Source organism: Oryzias latipes, chromosome 7 (genome assembly GCF_002234675.1).
Source record: "Oryzias latipes chromosome 7, ASM223467v1".
Lineage (NCBI taxonomy): Eukaryota > Metazoa > Chordata > Actinopteri > Beloniformes > Adrianichthyidae > Oryzias > Oryzias latipes.
The window spans coordinates 23,508,044-23,526,496 of NC_019865.2; the positions used below are offsets into that span (position 1 = coordinate 23,508,044).

General features: G+C 39.4%; 1 protein-coding gene across 2 annotated transcripts in view; it reads left to right on the forward strand.

Moving 5' to 3' along the window:
* The first annotated feature begins 437 nt into the window (after positions 1–437).
* The window catches only part of vwa5b1 (von Willebrand factor A domain containing 5B1), a 51,383-nt gene continuing 33,367 nt past the window's right edge, over positions 438–18,453 (forward strand). The window contains exons 1-9 of one of the 2 annotated variants that reach the window (XM_023956870.1): positions 438–778; positions 6,088–6,247; positions 6,445–6,606; positions 8,217–8,436; positions 8,553–8,707; positions 10,195–10,326; positions 12,349–12,473; positions 15,877–16,053; positions 17,312–17,422. In XM_023956870.1, coding sequence (XP_023812638.1) covers positions 6,109–6,247; positions 6,445–6,606; positions 8,217–8,436; positions 8,553–8,707; positions 10,195–10,326; positions 12,349–12,473; positions 15,877–16,053; positions 17,312–17,422 — 1,221 coding nt within the window. In that variant the 5' untranslated portion in view covers positions 438–778; positions 6,088–6,108. The remainder of the gene's footprint in view (positions 779–6,087; positions 6,248–6,444; positions 6,607–8,216; positions 8,437–8,552; positions 8,708–10,194; positions 10,327–12,348; positions 12,474–15,876; positions 16,054–17,311; positions 17,423–18,453) is intronic. The other variant, XM_023956869.1, reaches the window with a different exon arrangement.

Sequence of the window (18,453 nt, forward strand, 5' to 3'; positions counted from 1 at the left end):
TGTAGGTTAATTCAATTTCCAGACGGATGTTGGGATTGGAGCCTTCCCACAAGCATGCACGCTCTCTCTCAGACACACCAACACGCTCTGCATGTCTACAAAGCGATGCTCACACTCACATGAATTGTTATGGAAACCTCTAGAAAAAAACAGATGGTTGGAGCCGAGTGATCACAAACCCACGCTGGGTTTTAAACATTAAGGGGCTTTGGCATTCTGTCTGCAGCGGGCAGATTGGAGGTGGTGGTGTCGGGGGAGCGTCTGCTGCACCCTCATCCTCCATCAGATGCTGCCGTTCCAGTTCATGACGCTGATCTGTTAAAAAGGAGACCTGAATGGTTATCTGTGAGGGGCTTGGAGTGGGTGGGTGCTGATGAGGCTCTGAATGAGGATGGGAAGTGGGGGGTGGGGGTGTGTGTGTGGACCCAGTGTCCCCGCCCCCACCTCCTTCTCTCAAACTCCTGCATCCACGCAGGGAGCAGCAACAGGAGGAGGAGGAGGATAAATGAAACAGTTTGTGCAACCACATGTTGCTGGGCTTGTTGGAAGCGCCGCAGCTCTCTGCTCCTGTCTGAGGATTGTGCGCCTGGCTGCTCTGCATGTGTAGCTCCTGCCACTCTCCTATCCACCTCCCCCCCCACGCACTATAATCCACAGAGAGCGAACCAAAAAGAAAGAAGAGCAAACAGAGGTTTGGAGGAGGAGGAGGAGGATTTCTCTCATGACAAGTGGATTTCGGACGGAGAGACAGACTTGCTGCAGTTAACACAAATGAAAGGTAAGACAGGTGAATTTCAATCATGTCTGATGGGAGCATCACACCCCTGTCCAGAAAAGGTCATGGATCGGGGGCGTGTGATTTTGATCAAAAGTGCCAGCTTTACAGAGACTGCCTCAACAGGTGGTTGCACAGCAGACGAGATGTGCTGTCTGCTTTGGCATCGACGAGCGCAGAGAACTGTGGCAAACCTCCGAGCTGACTCTAAAACGCTCCTCTGGCAAACCCACAGGGGTGGCACGGTGACTCATGTGGCTAAGACATGGCAGAGCAGCCCCCTGGGACTGCCACTTTTAACCCTTGTTACGAAGCTCCAACTTCTACACATGGCTTACTTATTTTGCTTTGTAGGATACATTTTCATTTTTCTGTTGCTTTATTGAAGCAGGGTCACAGTGGGGATTTCTGAAATCCTTCTGTGCTTGATGTATTGATTTTTTTGCCCACCTGTAAGGGAGCATTGCTCCTCAAAAAGAACAAACTGATGTGTTCCTGTCTCCTTCACAGTTCCTGATTGGTTGGACACACGATGGCACTGTTGAGGTAGACAAGAAATGGGTCTGCAGTTGAGTCTAATTGAACCTTTTTCAACAATAAAACAGACAAGAGGAATAAAAACCCCAACAACCTTTAAGCCAAGTCTGCCCACTGTACCTCCTGAACTAATCTGTAATTCATTTTTAACGATCGCTGTAGAATTTCTTCCTTAAATCAGATACTAATTAGTAATAGGTGGCTATTTTTAATTTGATTTTTCTAAGGAAAAAAAAAGACGACCTTCTGTTTCAGGTGAGATTTTTTTTTTTTTTAAATCAAAGACATGCATGCTTTACAGATGATCCTGGACAGCAAACAGATGAGCAGGTAAGCAGGGCAGCAGAGCTATCTCTATGGATATTGCTTTCGTCATAACACTTCCCATCAAGCCTGTGCTGGGGCTCTGGTCATGCAGCAGAGGCAGACACATGACGGCACTTAACCAGAAATGCAGCAGAGGGCATCAAGAAGTAAATACAACGTTTGATAGTTTAAATGTGGATAATTATAAACAATAGATTAATCTTTACTCATTTGCGATGTGTCTTAAATTATTTTGTGGAAACGTTTTCATCCTCTGTTGATTTGTTGTTTAATTATTAAAGAGATCCTTGGAGGAAATGATCAAGGTGTCTTAGTGTGGTCAGAACAGCAACTGTTTTTCCTTTGGTGGTGATTCATTGGCCCCAGAATTCATTCTTGAAGAACAGCTATTGAAGCTCACATCACCTCTGCTTCTGGTTTTGATTCTGGTGTGCAAGTTTACTCTAGTATGGTTCACCTGTGAGCAAAGAGTGTCTTCATTAAGGCTGTTAGATGTTGGCTGTAACCCTTGTGCTATCTTAGATGACCCCACCCTTACATTGACGTGTTCTCCCTACCATGACAAAGGTGGATAAAGGTGAAAAGATTTCATGTAATCCATGGACACCAGTGAAGATCACAAATCATTGAAGAAAAAAGGTTCAGAGCACTGTCTAGTGGGTCTAGATGACCCAACTCCCAATGGTAAAGTGCCTAGGATAGCACACAAGGGTTAGTGCAAAAAGTAGCTGGATCCTGGCCAGTTCACCAGTGAAAGACCCACTCCAAAGAAAATGGTGTTTTTGTTGTTTTTAACATGTTCTTGTGGCATTTTCTCATGATGGAGGACATATATAAAAGAATTAAAGATTAAAATTATGTTTCTGAGGATTCAAACACGGATGAATCAAAAGCGTTTTAAAAAGCTCTGTTTTGTGACACAGCAAGTGGAATGGGCGGGCCAAAGTTTCCCCGTTCCACTCCATTCTGATGCCTCCACTTGCAGACAAATAGATCCGTGTACGTCTTTGTTTTCCTCGTCTGAGCTGGTATCTAGAGCTGGTATCTGGATCAAAACTGTACAGCTGGATAGTTCCAATATTGCTCACAATTGTTATTGCATCGCTAATGTTAGGTTGAGGTTGTAAGTGGCTGTAAGTTAAAGGCAGAGAGTGTAAACAAAGGGATGATGGAATATCAGCTGAGGCTTACTTCCACACTAACAAACTCCTGCTGCTCTTTGCAACCTATTTTCTAGAAAACGACACAGGTTTTTTTTTTTATGTTGGCTAAAAACGGCATTATTATAACTGAAAGACCACTGGGAACGCTTTTACAACACATCAAAAGATGATTAAACTAAAACCAAACAACTATTGTTGATTGCAAAGAGATATGAGATTAGTAGGCCAAAAGATTCCAAAGATGTTGCCAGTATGATTACTATATATATTTTCATGTTTTTGTTGAATGTCAGAGATCTCAAATAGGTGTTCTCCAAAGAATAAATAGCATTTTTATTTTGCTCTTATCAGACTTTTTTTTGTCCTAACTGTCGCTGTAAATCGTTTTTTTTTTTAATAAAAACATTGGATACAAGGTTCATGTAAACTCTGGTTCTGATTCTGTTGTGCAAAAGATCTCTGGTGTGGTTCACTGGCAAACATAGAACAAGTAGCAACACTTTGACCTCCTTGTTGGAAGCTGGCTTCACAGTAAAACTGATTGGAGCCAGGTCAGTTGATTTGAAATAATATGTAGCATCTTTTCCTTATATCCCTGAGGGTTATATAGAATGAGAACAATTGAAATTATTGCATTAGTTTAACAACAATAATGGACGTACTTGTGACTAGTTTCATGCCATTTTTCCCCTCCGTGGTCAATATTTGTTTCAACTGTTTTGGGATTGACTTTAACATTTGATTTTGTAATAGAAAAAAAGCCTCTGCTCTAGCGAGGGAGCTGGCTGATCCTCTGTGGACCGAGTCTTAGCAGCCTCTCTCATGTTATCGTCTTTTTTCCTGTTCTTGGCAGCTTTCTGTGAACACCTGTTGTGTCATTTTGATGTCTAAGTTTTATAAGCATTGCAGGATCCACAAGAGCTGTGCACACTTTTGTATTCAGTCTAGGTGGTGCAAATACATTTGTTCTTCTGATTGTGAATTGTTCTTTCAGTCAGTAAATGGTGTTGGGCTCTTTCGGGCTTTATACTGCAACCAGCACATTGATGTATGCACTGTGGATTTTGCTATGAAATAATAGTCAACTAAATGCAATTTTCTCAGAGGAAAATATGAACTTAAGGTGGTGTTTGAGGTATTTTGAGAATTTTTTGTGTAATAGGACACTTTTTAATGCTACAGCACAAAGGCAGACCAGCTAAAAAAAAACAAAATACTTTATTGATCCCACAATGGGGAAATTCTTCTCTGCATTTTTACCCATCCCCTGGGGAAGTGGTGAGCTGCAGCCTAACCGCTCTTGGGAGGCAGTAGCGTTAAGGGCCTTGCCTAAGGGCCCTCACTGGGTGATGTTCATTGCTTGCCATTGATATGGTAATTGACCCAGTACCATTGTTTATCCCCCTCCGGGAATCAAACCCTGGATTCCTGCATTGTAGCCTCTCACCTTAAAAACCGAGCTACCCAGCCGCTAATTCAAGATACATTTGTTTAACAAAATACAGAAAAACACATGTTTTGTGCCGGTCATCTGAGAGCAATAAAGCAGTGTTTGTTTCCCTATATTTAAAAGAAATATGTGACTAACTTTTCTCTTAATGACTTTTAAAATTTATGAAAAAGTATCATCAAACTCCACTTTTTGCATTAAAAATTAATCTTCATGCAGTTTTAGATTTCAAAAAATGTACATTTTTAAATGTATTTATTTGATCTTGAACTTCTGAACAACAGCGTTACTATTTGTTGTCAATGTAAATGCGAATAACTTTGATTTTATACATTTAATCTTTCTTCAGTTTGCAAAATTAGTCCAGCAAAAACTCCTTAAGGCAGTTTGATAGAATATTGATAAACTGGTGAAGATCCTGAATCTGCTAGCGATCATGCTGTTGTTTGTGCATGCCTCTTCCATAAAAGGTAACACACTGACCATATGGCTGCACCTGAAACACATCCATACTTTAGTCGGCTCTTCAGTTCCTTTCCTTTTGGCCTTTAAAATAGCAAGGAACCACTTCTTTGATCACAAAGAGATCCCAACAAGTCAAATTTTAAAGTAATTTTAAAAATATTGCGTTTTCTTAGATTTTTCCTTTTTAGGAATTAGTCAGTCAGTCAGTCAGTCAGTCAGTCAGTCAGTCAGTCAGTCAGTCAGTCAGTCAGTCAGTCAGTCAGTCAGTCAGTCAGTCAGTCAGTCAGTCAGTCAGTCAGTCAGTCAGTGATGGACTTAGCAGGTGAACAATATCATGGGGCCCTCTGCAGCAGTTGTATTATTGAGAAGAATTATGGTTACATTTTTTTTTATCCTTCTTGACTATTCTATTTTAGTCAGCATCAATGTTAAGAATCCAAATGTTTTAATAAGCTTTTAAATGAAATCACATCACTGAAATCCCATTTAAATGTTGAAATTGTTAACTCTGTTGCTGTTCATGGAATAGTCCATCACTGCAGAAGGACAGGAGAAGATAAAACACTTATGCAATTTCAGTGATTTGTTTTTTTTATGACATAGTTAAATAATAATGGGTGTGGAAATTATTTCAGACATTTTTGAAGTGTTCAACTTGGGGCATCCTAGGTGTTGGGGCCCCAGGCAATTCCCTACTGCCTAATCCGCCTGCCCCTCCATGCGCTGTTTCCTGACAGAATAAAGTCACGATGAAAATGTTTTCAAACTTTGCTGTCACTTCTTGTGTAAGGTGAAGAAAATATTGATTTGTCAATCATTTGTAAACCTTTTTTAACATAAAATCTTAATAGAACAGTCTTTTAATTTGCTGCCAGTTCACGCAAGTTATTTTGCTGCTTTTTTGCATAAAATTACTAATATATTGCAAAACAGTTTTAAAATACAGAATATTTCTTTGAAATGTTTGTTTGCCTGCATTGCATTTTACCTGCTTCACAATGTAGTTTCATTTATTTAGTCAAACCACTGAACTCTTTGTGTTTTTGGTGCTGTTAGTTCACAGTCAAAGAAACATTTGTTGACAGAATCACAACCTAATTAGACGGATCACTTCGCAGAAGATGGATCAAACGCAGCACAGACACAACAGGGATTCATTTATCTAATGTAAAAAACAGCTCCAGGTGATGTGGAATATTTGGGGAAAGACTGTTTTGCACTTGACTTTACTTTGTTTCTCTTTTTGCCAAAGTATTTATTTCCTTTTACTTGATTGCAGTGAAAAACAATGCAGTTTTGTTGCGCATGTTTCAAAGGAAGTGATGTGAAATCACTTAAAAGGTACTGATGCAAACTTTTGTCTGTCATAGCAGCATCTTAAAGCCATCACTATGACCGGACTCATCAACAAGGAGACCCGATGCGCTCTGCCGCTCAGTGTTTCTGACATCACTTCCTGTGTCAGGGGTTACACTTTGGCTCTGACCGCCTCCATGACCTATGAAAACATTGAGGATCATGCCATTGAGGGTGAGAGAAGTATCTTCAAAGCAGTCCTTAAAACCTCACATCCTTTCTTCCTATATTCTGATCTTATCTGCAACTATTTACCTAAATATGGTTGTTGAGAACAATTTTGTTGGACTGTGATGTACATTGATGAGAAAGTTTCCTTGTTTGTTTGTCTGCTGTTCACTCTGTGTTTTCCTCTCTTCTTGTGGCTTTAGGGATCTTCATATACCCCCTGGAGGAAAATTCCATTGTCGTAGGCTTTGAGGCTATGATATCGCATCAAATTATTACACTGCAAGTGAAAAGCAAAATAAAAATACACGACTGTTATCCGGACAGCTGCAACACAAGCAACGGAGCCCCACAAAGTGGGAGTGGTAAGAATAACAGAGCTCTGATTTGAATCTAGAATAAGAAATGAAAGTGCTTTATCTGAATTTCTTTATTGCAATACTTCCTTTAAATCGTATGCCACTTGTTGCCATGGAACACTGAACGGGCTCCTAGCAACAATGCTTTTTTTTAGTGGTGTCACATTTGTAAATACTTGGTCTCAATAATGAGGCAAATAGCAAAGTTGTGCGTGAGTGAGTTCAATCCCTAAGAGTTATTATTATCATTGATGGTATGCCATCCCATATCATCACACTCCCTCAACCAAACCAATGTCCCTCTTTCTATAGAGCAATTTACATACAGTAGTAATGTCTTCCACATTGATATAACTGACAGGTATTATCTGCTGGATTTAGCATATCTCTTTGTGTATACTGTACTGTACTGGTTTCATTTCACTTGTTGTCAAAACCAAGCAAGACAAGTTAGAAAAGGAACTCCTGTTGGGCCTCACAGATTTGGTGCATTCTGTCTGTCCTAAACCCTGACAGTAAATCTGCTTTTGGTTTGTTGACATGTTGGGTAATCCCTCAATTTAAAGGCCTGTCTTTGACTTTCTCATTTTTTTAGAAAGCCTTTCAATTTGGAGATTATTTACTGCTCATTAATCTAAACTATACATCAAATTGTTTTTTTTTTCAAACACAAGCTTGGCAAACACAGATTTTATTCAAATAGGTGTTGTGGTGCAGAGGTAAAACAGTTACTTCTGATCACAAGGTCACAGGTTCAGTTCCCTTGCCTGCCCATGTGTTGAAGTGTATTTGGGCAAATCACTGGCACTCTTGGTACATGGAACATGTTGCTCCTGGTAGCTACAGGTTGGCACCTTGTATGGCAGCAGAGACCACATGCATGTATTTCCCAAATTCATCAAAGAAGCCAGACCAATTCTTGGAGAAGACACCTTCAGCAGAAGGATTCATGCGCACAGCTGTCGGAACTCACTATTCAGTCATGCAACTTTCAGACTTTTTGAACACAGTTAGTGTCTGTAGATGTTTTCCCAATTCTACAATAGACTAAGAAGGTAAGACAATATGTCTAAATTGTTTTAATATCTATTATGATTTACTTAAAATGTTCAACTTATTTTCTCTTAGCCCTCAAACCTGATTTTGTAGAATTTTCTGTATTGTTGGCAATCTGGAAATATTTCAAGCAACCTCATTTTCCTCCAGTGTGTCCAATTTGTGTCAGATTAACACAGCATGTAAGTTCAAATGTGAGATGGATAATTTGGTTTGGGTAATAAATAGTTATTTTCACACCAAATATAAACACTACATGCCGAATAACGTGAGATTTCATTGCTTTTCCCCTGAAAGGTTTTGCAAATGAAGCACAGCTGAAGAGTTTGTGTGTTTTGCTATTTTTAGTCCTATCTGCAAGAGTGTCCTAAAGATCTCAACTAAATGAGCTGTTAAGGTGCTCCCAGTTTACACAAGATTCTGTAAAAGTATTGATAAAAACAGAAAAATAAAAAGTTGTTACTTTTTTGTGCCTTTTTCTGACAATAGAAATAATAAAGAGTGATAAAAATCAAAAGTCTGAACTTTTTGCTCTTTGGCTGTCCTATCTGTTGGAACAGGACACATAGTGATGGATGAGGATTTTGAGAGGACAGTGCTAGTGGTTAACCTTGGCATCATCCCTCCGCTGGAGACGGTTCACATCCTAGTCAGCACTTCGTCGGAGCTCTCCACCCTGCCGAGTGGGGGGATCATGGTGTCCACCCCACCTGTTTGCACACCTCGGGTACAGAGGACCATCAATGAGGAGCAGGGCCTATCTCCAAACTTCTCCAGACTGTAAGAAAGAACACAAACAGATATACACATTTACTTCCAAATTCAGATTTCCTAAAATCACATCAAGCACTGCAGAAGTGAAATAAATACCAGAGTAACACAAACTTTTTTTTTAGGAGAGACAGACACACGGGTGCCTCAAACCTTCAAGACCAAAACCCTAATGGCCCCCAAATGTGGTTAACCTCACTCCTGGAGGACGAGACCATTAACTCCATGGATTATGAATTCAACTTCCAGATGGAGATACGGGCCCCTTACCTCCTTGCAGGTCTGGAATTTAATTTTTTGTTTAGGAGATGATGATTTACTTTTATCAATTAGAACGTGTTCTTTTAATACTTTTAAGTTGACTTTATATACATTTATATATTTTTTAAAGATTTGGAATGGAAATGTGTTAAAGTGATGTACCTCTTTAACTTAGGCGCTAGACTGCCTCCGTTATTAGCTTGAATTAAAGATTTAAATAAAATCTCATTAACTTATGTAATAAAATAAATGATAATAACCCTGAATTTTGGTAAAAACAGTAACTGCAACTAAAAAGTATTTTTTAGGGGAACTTAAATAGGCCTCTTAGTGACTACTGTAAATCATGTCCAGCTGGCTGAATATACAGAGCTTTAAAGATGACAATGCACAAAACCTAAAACTAATTTGTCATTTTTGCATAATCACCTGTAAAAATACACCAGTCTAAAGAATCCAAACTGTCCAACATGGGAAGGACTATAAAGCTTTCAGTGGATTTAAGGGAGAAGACTGTAGACCTGCACAAGACTACAAAACAATCAACAAGGAGATGGGGATTGAGCCGACACTTCTTGGTGCAATTGTGCCAAAACACAAGAACTATAACATGACCACCAATCCACCTGCTGTAGTTATGGGGCTCCAAACACGATCTCACCTGGTGGGGTTTCCACGATCATGAGAACAGTGAGAAATCGGTCTAAAACAACACGGTAGGAGTTTTGTGATTATCTCAAAGCAGCTGGAACCACAGTCACCAGAAAGCCAGTGGTGTCATTTTACGCCACAATGGTTTAACATCTTGCAGAGCTCATTGACGTTTGTCAATGAACACCTTCATGATTTAGAGAGTGATTGGTACAAGGTGCTGTGGTCATTTCAGACCAAAACTGAGCTCTTTGGCATCAACTTGCCTATGACCACAAGAACACCATCCCCACTGTCAAGCATGGAGGTGAAAACTTTATGCTTTGGGGGTCTTTTCCTACACAGGACTACTTCACCATTGATGGGAGAATGGACAGAGTCATGTTCCATCAAACCCTTATTGAGAACCTCCTTCCCTCCACCATGAGGCTTAAAATGGGTCATGGATGGATCATCCAGTAGGATAATGACCCATGCAGCCAAAGCAACCAAGAAATGGCTGAAGAAGAAGCATATCAAGGTCATAAAGTGGCTCAGCCAGTTTATGGACCTCATTCCTCCTGATATGGGCAGGGCTCATCAAGTACAAAAAAAACTATGTGACCTTTGTGCTGCTTTTTGTCACAAAACACTAAGTCTTTCCAGCAAGAGGTTCAAATACTAATTTCCTACAATGGAATGCAAATACATTTCTATAAATACCTTAAAGTCAATATCTTGATCTTCCTTGTAATTTGGAATCTCTCACTGTATAAATGAACATACCATTAGGAGGATCAGCAAGGGATCAGATACTTCTTTTAGTAGTATTGGTTTCTTATTGAGTCTTAATGATGTGGCTGCTGCTCTGTGCAGGTGTGGAGAGTCCGTCTCATGCCATTCGGGCAGATGCAGACCCTCTGGCCCGCTCTGCCACCAGCATCGTCGTCACTCTGGCTGACAAGTACACTTACGACTGCCCCGTTCAAATCCTCATCTACCCCAGTGGTAAGTCCACAAAATTCACCTTGCTCCATAGAACATTTTCAAACCGAAGCTTCCATATCACACATGCATCTCATTCAATACATGGATTGTTATCAGGTCAGTGGAGGGGGACTCACTGCTTCATGCTCTTGATATGAGTATCTCATTAGATCCTCTGTTATCCATGTGTGACAAGCAGGCAGAGCCGACCTCTTTGAATGAAAAAGACTGTCTTCCTTTAATGTGGTTTTCCGTTTTGTAATGCTGCTGTGTCCAACTGAACGTGGGGGCTGGTTTTCTCCCAGAGGGAGGATTGAGCCCTGATCGCACTGATCCCGATGACTTCTTATGAAGGATTTGAACACAGACTGACCTGCAGCCAGAGGAGGGCAATTTAATTCAACCCAGACTATTGCTTTATTCCAGGCGCAACACGGACGCCGAGCTTGAGCAGTCAGATAAAGGTCTAAAGTCAGAGCTCTGCTGTTATTGGAGAACAGTCTGAGCAAAAAAAAAAAAAGATTGAATTTTAACTTTTATTTCCTCCGTCAAAAATATTTTTCAAAAGAAACCCAAGACACGCAGTTGTGAGAAAATACATTGACACTTTCTACGATGCTTAACAATCGGGATATTACAACTGTCATCTGAAATAGAAATAAAACATGATCATTAGCAAGTGTATCTATAAAATATGACGTCTGATTGGTTTTCTGGTCTTAAGCCTCCATGATTGTATCAGCAGGATGCCAAGAGAGAAATAGGTCAGCATAAGTATCTACAGAAACATTTAATTCTGCTCATCCAAGCCATTTTTAAAACAAAATATCTCTAATTTTTTAATGAAAATAAACATTTACCAGCAAGTTCAGTTCAAGGTCAGACAGACTATGTAAAGAAAATGCAGAAAATCTGTCTCAAAATGTACATATCAGGTGTTAGCATTTAGCATGAGAGGCCTCTGAGTTAATCATAGACCAAGAATAGAACAGCAGGACAGTTTATACAGCTGTAGATTCTTACAGAACAATGTCTTGTAGATGGAAAATACATTATTTGGTCCTTTCTTTTTGTTATGTGTGTGTTGAAAAGCGAAGCATCCGAAGCAACACTTCTCAGCACAAACGTCTGTATTTACTGTGACGCATGTGGGAGAGGGATGATGGTTTGGGCTCGATTTTAAAAAGTTGTAAAGCAGGACAATAATTAAGCTGCATGCTTATACATGCAGGAATTGTGTTTAAAAAAGAGGAACGAAATGTTTTGCAATAGTCAAAAGAAATTGTAGACTTTAATTCATTTAAAAGTTTTAAATTTTATAAGATTTTTAATGAGTGATTTAGAAGTTTTTGGAAATAAACTTTTACCACACGACTTTTTTTTTTTTTTTTAAAGATTAATGTCAACACCAGCTGGCCCTGCCGTTCAGATTTTTGGCAGCATCTCCGCATATATATATATATATATATATATATATATATATATATATATATATATATATATATATATATATATATATATATATATATTAACCATGTGTAAAATATTAACCATTTTTACACATTTTTCATTAAAATTAAATACATTCAGAGCCACAGAAACACACAATTACAAGTGAGTTGTGTATTCACACACACTGCGAAATGTGGTTCTTCTGAAAGATTTATCTTCAAATTAAAATATTTTTATCTAAAAAAAAATGTAACCTCGGAGTCCATGCATAAGGATGAAGCTCTGGATAATGTTTAATCTACTAGTGTGATTTCTGGCTTAACAGCTGTTCAATAAATAAAGACAAAGTGATTAGTCCAGTTTTGTTGTTTATTGACAAATGCATTGGCTTAATCTGAAAGCCTTTCAGAGGATTTGAAGAAGGCAGAAAAAAAGAACTCTCTATGCTGTTTGGAAACCTTTGTGCAGCACGATTTCAAACATGAATGGGCTCATTTCAGAGGATAATCTTGTGCCTCAGATCGTTGGACTTTCACACTTTGGCAATTTTCCACCGTCTTGTGCTTATTCTGAACTGCTGTGCCACTTCAGAGCCTCATCTCCCTCATGTGCTCATTGAAAATGGAGACATGACGCAAGAGGAGTACGACGAGTATCTTCACAGCCGGAGCGACTTCATCAAAGCCACCAAGAAGGACTCCAGCGATGAGAGGAAAGTAAGTTCAGCACCGACGTCAGCTCTGTGAAGCTGAACTGATGGCCACAATTACACACACACACACACACACACACACACACACACACACACACACACACACACACACACGCACACACACACACACACGCACACTTCTCTTCACTATGGGACAACAAAAAGCAAACACGACTGTTCTCTTGAAGCACTACTGCTGTTATAAAAAAAAATCTGCAAAGTTGCAGCAAAATTTGACTTAAAAAACCAACAAATATCAGTCTTATTTAACTATATATTTAGAATCAAACACTTTATTGTGTTGTCTTCTTAAACTTTCAGCTGTGCTCCTCAGGTGTTGCCTTGTCAAACCTCCAGCCTCCACTATTATCCTTATTTAGTCTTTTCATTATGTTAAGGATAAAAAAAATGAAACTATCTTTGTAATTTATAGAAGATATTTAATTTTATGTAAGATCCCCATAAAAAAACGGTCCCTTAAAATAAAGAACTTTTTGTATAATAATTTACAATAAATTTACAAAAAACCCTATAAAATATGCTAAACTATGCAAATCTATTTACCTAAACATAAAATACGGTGACTCCTCGTTATCTAAGATACAATAAAATGCTGTATAGTCTCATTCGGATCATTTTCTGATCTATTTTCAAAGCGTTCCCAGTGGTCTTCGAATTATGATTATGCCGGTTTTAGCAAAAAACGGTGTTGTTGTTTTTTAGGACATAGCTTCTGTAGAGCAGTAGGACTTCATCAGAATTCACTTATGAATTCTGGGCAGGACAGTTTGCACGTGGCAACCCCGACCCCCTTCCCGTCCCCGTTACTGAGGGCATGGGTATTTTCTACGTCACAAATAGCTTCTTTTTCAAATACGCTCTTTTCCATTTTTTCATCTGCTCCTGATTTACATTAATTTGAAAAAGGAAATACTCAGAGATGCAGTTTTAGGGTTAATTTTCTTCATATAAGTCCTTTATCCTGAAAAGAAAGGCTAGAAGATCATGTTAAAAAACACTATTTTTATTGGAGTGGATCTTCAAGGAGATTCTTACAAGGCTTTTATAAAAACTTAAATGAGCATCTAAATACAACTATTGTGCAATTATTTGGACCTTGTGTTAAGGTAGTCTATTTCATGCATCTTTACTTCATGAGTTTGCATCAATAAAGCCTGGAAGCACTCGTTTCTCTTTGATGGAGTCTTTTTACTAACATTGAATTTTACAGGATTGTTGTGATTTCTTTTGTTGTTTGCTGTTGTAACGTTTTGTATGCAGTTCAGGTGATAACCTATTGGAACCCATGCATCAGTCTAAGGGGGAGGGGTCAGCATCGCAGCAGGAGGAGACATGTGGCTTAAAATGAGCAAAGACCACAAAAATGAAATGCCTAAAAGCAAGTGATTCCATCAGCTACTGTTACGTTGTCCTGTACCAGGTGTTTGAGACTCACCCTGAGGAAAATTCCGTTTTTGGTGTTTGTAACATGTTCTTGAGGCATTTTTCTGATGATGGAGGACAGAAAATGAAGCTCAAAACTGCATTTCTGAGTATTTCTTTTGTTCAAATTGTGGTAAATCAGGGGATGACGAAAAAAAAGACCGTTTGAAAAAATGCTTAATTGTCGTGTAGAAAATACGCTGAGTGGGCCACAAGCTCCATTGCTCTGCTCCATTCTGATGCATCCACTTGCAGACAAATAGATCCATTTACGTCTTTGTTTTCCTCGTCTGAGCTGGAATCTGGCTTCAAAAATGTACGGCTGGATAGCTCCTATATTGCTAGCCATTTTTGTTGTACGGTATTGTTACGCTGGGAGTGTTAGGGGCTGTAAGCTAGTGGGACAGAGTGTAAACAGAGAGCTCTCTGCAATGGGGAGACAAAAGGGGGTGCGGTTTGCTCTGCGCCAACAGTCCTGCCCACAACTCAGAGGTAAAATCCTAATGAACAACTGTGTCCTGGAAAACGATCACAGGTTTTTTTTTTTTTTTTTTTTGGCTAAAAACTGTAAAATCATAATTAAAAGACCACTGGGGACACTTTTACAATGGATGAAAAGATGATCAGAGTGGGACTTTAATTTTTATTTGTGAGTAGAAATCAAAAATATACAAAATATTTCCCAAGGTTTTGCAGTTCTGGCTTTTTCAGTTGAGGTTCTGGCTAGTTCAGTTGCCCTTTTTTACAAAAAGATATACAAGATGTAAATTGTAAGACACAGGTAATGTAATGAAACTTTGATTGTTTAACATCGTGTAGTGAAAGATAAAGGGGTTCATCACTCTGGTTATTTGAGCTTCAACTATACTAGCAAGTTTTTCTCCTTTGGGCTTTTTTTGGTTTCTGGTCACGGCTTGTTTTGGACATTACCGCTCCCTAACAAGCAGCTGTTGTAATAACAAGCAGGTGTTTCCAGGCAGTTGGTTAAGTGCAGGGCTGGCACACGGGAAATGGGGGTTTGATAGGGGGTGCACACGTCACCCCTCGTCCGGGTCCCCCCGTGTTAGTCCCCAGCCAGGATAAAATCCAGGGTTGTGTCAGGAAGTGTCTTAAAAAATGCCAAAGTACCTGTGCCAATCAGTGAAAGCTGATTTGCTGTGGTAACCCCTGAAAGGGGAACAACATTGGTCATTTCAAATGAATGAAAACTAAATAATAATAAGGTTGGTAACATTTTGGCACTTTCCTGCCCGGCTTGCTACAGGAAATCCCCTCTGAAAAATCTAAAACACAAAATGCCATACAACAAACTGAACCAGGTAAACACAAACATCAGATTTGCACAACCTCTACACAAAAACACACAACATAAATGGTAAAGCCAAAATATTTTTAACGTTTTTTTTCTACAGAAAAGCCTAAATGTTTGCTGTCACGGCTTCCCACCTTAACAGTCAGTCAGTGAATCCTGGTTCTTCCCAGGGGGAGGAGCTTAAAGAGACAGGGTTTATGGTTAAATACATAAACATAAGAAGCTGGAGACACCATTGCGATTCTAGAATGGACACATTTTGGCGTCTTCAAAGAAAATGGACCCAAGTGTTCATTGTCTGGCCAATCAGTCTTCGTATCTCCTTCACATCCCAGCGTGTGTCCATTCCCACCATGATGAGGTTGTCAAGTGACCAGCGGACCTATACAGGCATGAGGAGATGAGAGAGAGCACTTAGCCATAAAACTGGGTTTCTATGGAAACACTCCAGAAGGCGAGGCTCATTCAGCCTCGACTTTCTCACCACATGTACAATAATTGATGTGCTTTGTCAACCTGATCACTTGGTCTTCCTTTTTTTTCTTTCTATCCCCCCTGTTTAATTATTAAGTGAGAAACCCCGCAAATCCATAGAATTCATTATCTGGTTAAGGCCACCTCTGTGATTTATGCTCCTCCTCTGCCTTTGCAGGTGGATATAATTCACCGCCGACTACATAAAGACATCCTCCACAATCCTGTGGTCATGCTGAACTTTTGCCCTGACCTCAAACCTATCTGCTCGGACCTGAGGAAAGTTCATGGCGAATTTATCTTCCTGGTTGACCGCAGCGGCAGCATGAGCGGAAGCAAAATCAATCGTGTGAAGGTATTTATATCCCAGCCCCTGTTTGCAGAGGAGCGCTTTATAAATCAGGGTCCACTCATTTACATGTAAATGATTAAAACCAGGCCTATCCACCTTCAGCTGTCAACCAAATACTTTATTTTAAACCAATATTCACAAAAGGTGAATCAAGGATTTTGGTAAACAGAGATCTATGGAAACACAAGAAATGTCAGGAGAAGCAGCTGAAGACGTAGTTCTTCAGCAGTGGAAAGGGCATACATACATGAGGGTATTGATCAGAAATAGTATTTACAGCTGACTGTGGCTGCTCGGTCTTTGAGATGCCATCACGTGAACTTCCATGAGCTCCCACGGCGTCGGCTCAGGGATCCTGCAGGCTGAACTATTTCTGTTTTCCCTTTAAAAATGTTTGGCTTCTTGTGCACCGATCCTGCTTGTTGATTCCAGCTGTTGATCTTTTGAGACTCCCGCACAAGCTTTGATTGGATTTTCGGAGTACTACAGTGTTTGGGCTTAGGGCCAGAGTAAACACGATAAAACTGTGATGATTATTTACCACGGGATTGCTGAGAAAATCCCACACCTGCAAAACACCGTAGAAACAAAAGTAAAACCAATAAAAATGTTAAAAGCTCAGAAGCTCTCAAGGATTTACCTTTTTATGTATTTCAGCAGAAATTGTAGTTGTGCAGTCAGTGCACTTTTTCTTCTTTTTAAATAAGAGTTTAATTTAGATGAGAGCTTAAAAATGTCTTTTTCAAGCTTTAGCTGTTGTATTTATTTAAAAAATATGCCAAACATACAAGAACAAAAGCTGTTCAAGGTAAGAATGATTGTTTAGTTGTCAATTGTAACAGAAAGGTGTCACAAATGAAGTTTTGAAGTAATTTCCGATACAAAGCCACACTTTATGTCTCATTTTAGTTCATGCTTATGTTTTACTCACCTAAAAGACATGGAAATATAAATATAAAAACACAAAAAGTGTTTAGAGAATGAAGGTAAAAAAGACTGCTTAGGTGTCAGTTCTAAAAGAAAGTTTTTATAAAGTTGTTTCAGATGCAGATCATGTTTCATCTATCCAAACTTTTGTCGAACTTTACTTTACTTTTGGTGGAGCACGAATAAATACGCCTAATTGGAGGCGACATCAGCTGTCGGCCCTAATTTGAAGTTTGGATAATTGGTTTTATTTTCAAACCTGCCCATCTGCTGTAGAAAGGACAAAGATGGAAGACATTATTCTGTGTCATTCCTGTCTGTTTCCTCTTCCCAGGATGCCCTGGTGGTCATTCTCAAGAGTCTGATGCCTGGCTGCCTTTTCAACATCGTCAGCTTTGGATCAATGTTCAAGTCATTGTTTGCAAGCAGTCAAAGCTATGAAGAGGTAAAGAAGGAGAACTTGTGAATACGTCTTTTATGTGAAAATAAAAGTTGTGGGCGTCATCTCACGTATTCTGTAAAAAGGAAAGGAGAGTTTCTTTTAGCACCTTCAGTCACAACATGTCTGACATGTCTGTGGATCTGTAATCTTTTGGCTGAACTGATGTGACCTGAAACCCTTGAAACCAGCTTCACTGCTGGAGATGTTGGAGCAAACTGCTAGTAGCAGCCCCTTGGTAAGGCTCCAGGCAACTGCAGAGAAAACACGAGAGCAGCTACTTTCTGCAGGATCGCAGAGAAAATGCACAAATTACAAATGATTTGAATTTTATCGTCAATACGCAGGATTTAGCAAACAAAGCAATAACGAGGGAGCACAATCCTTGTACCAGTTTCATTGACTGTATAAAGGAACTGGAGTGAGTGAGAGTGATGTCATCCGTAGAAAACGCCGTACTTCCGATTCCAACAAAAAGAAATCCATTCAGTTGCCATTTATGGATTTTCCGTGGGGTCTCCTCCCAGTGGGACATGCCTGGAACATCTCCCGAGGGAGGAGTCCAGGAGGTATCAGATGTCAGACCCACCTCAACTGGCTCCTCTTGTAATCATAAAGAATTTTAATTGCATAACTTTCGGATAGACAATAAAAAAGACAAATTTGTCCCCAAATTGTCTCAGAGACAAATTTGAGACTAATAAATTTATCAATTATTTTGTGTGACGTTTGTCTATCTAGTCCCCAATAATCTGGCCTCCAATTCTGCTATTGTCTTCATCAATCCCAACTAAATGGTTTAGGCCACCAACACCCTTTTATCCTGTAAAGTTCTGCTACATGTTTTTATTTTTATTTATTTAACCTTACTTTATCCAGGCAAAACAGATCAAGAAAGCAAGTCTTATTTTTAACGGTGGCCTGGCAAAGGTTAAGGCCTTTTGAGACATGAAAAAAAAAGTGTGTGGCTATTTTAGATCAAATAAAGAATGTAAGACTACTTCAAGTGAGGTTTTAGAACTGGAAAGAGTAACTAC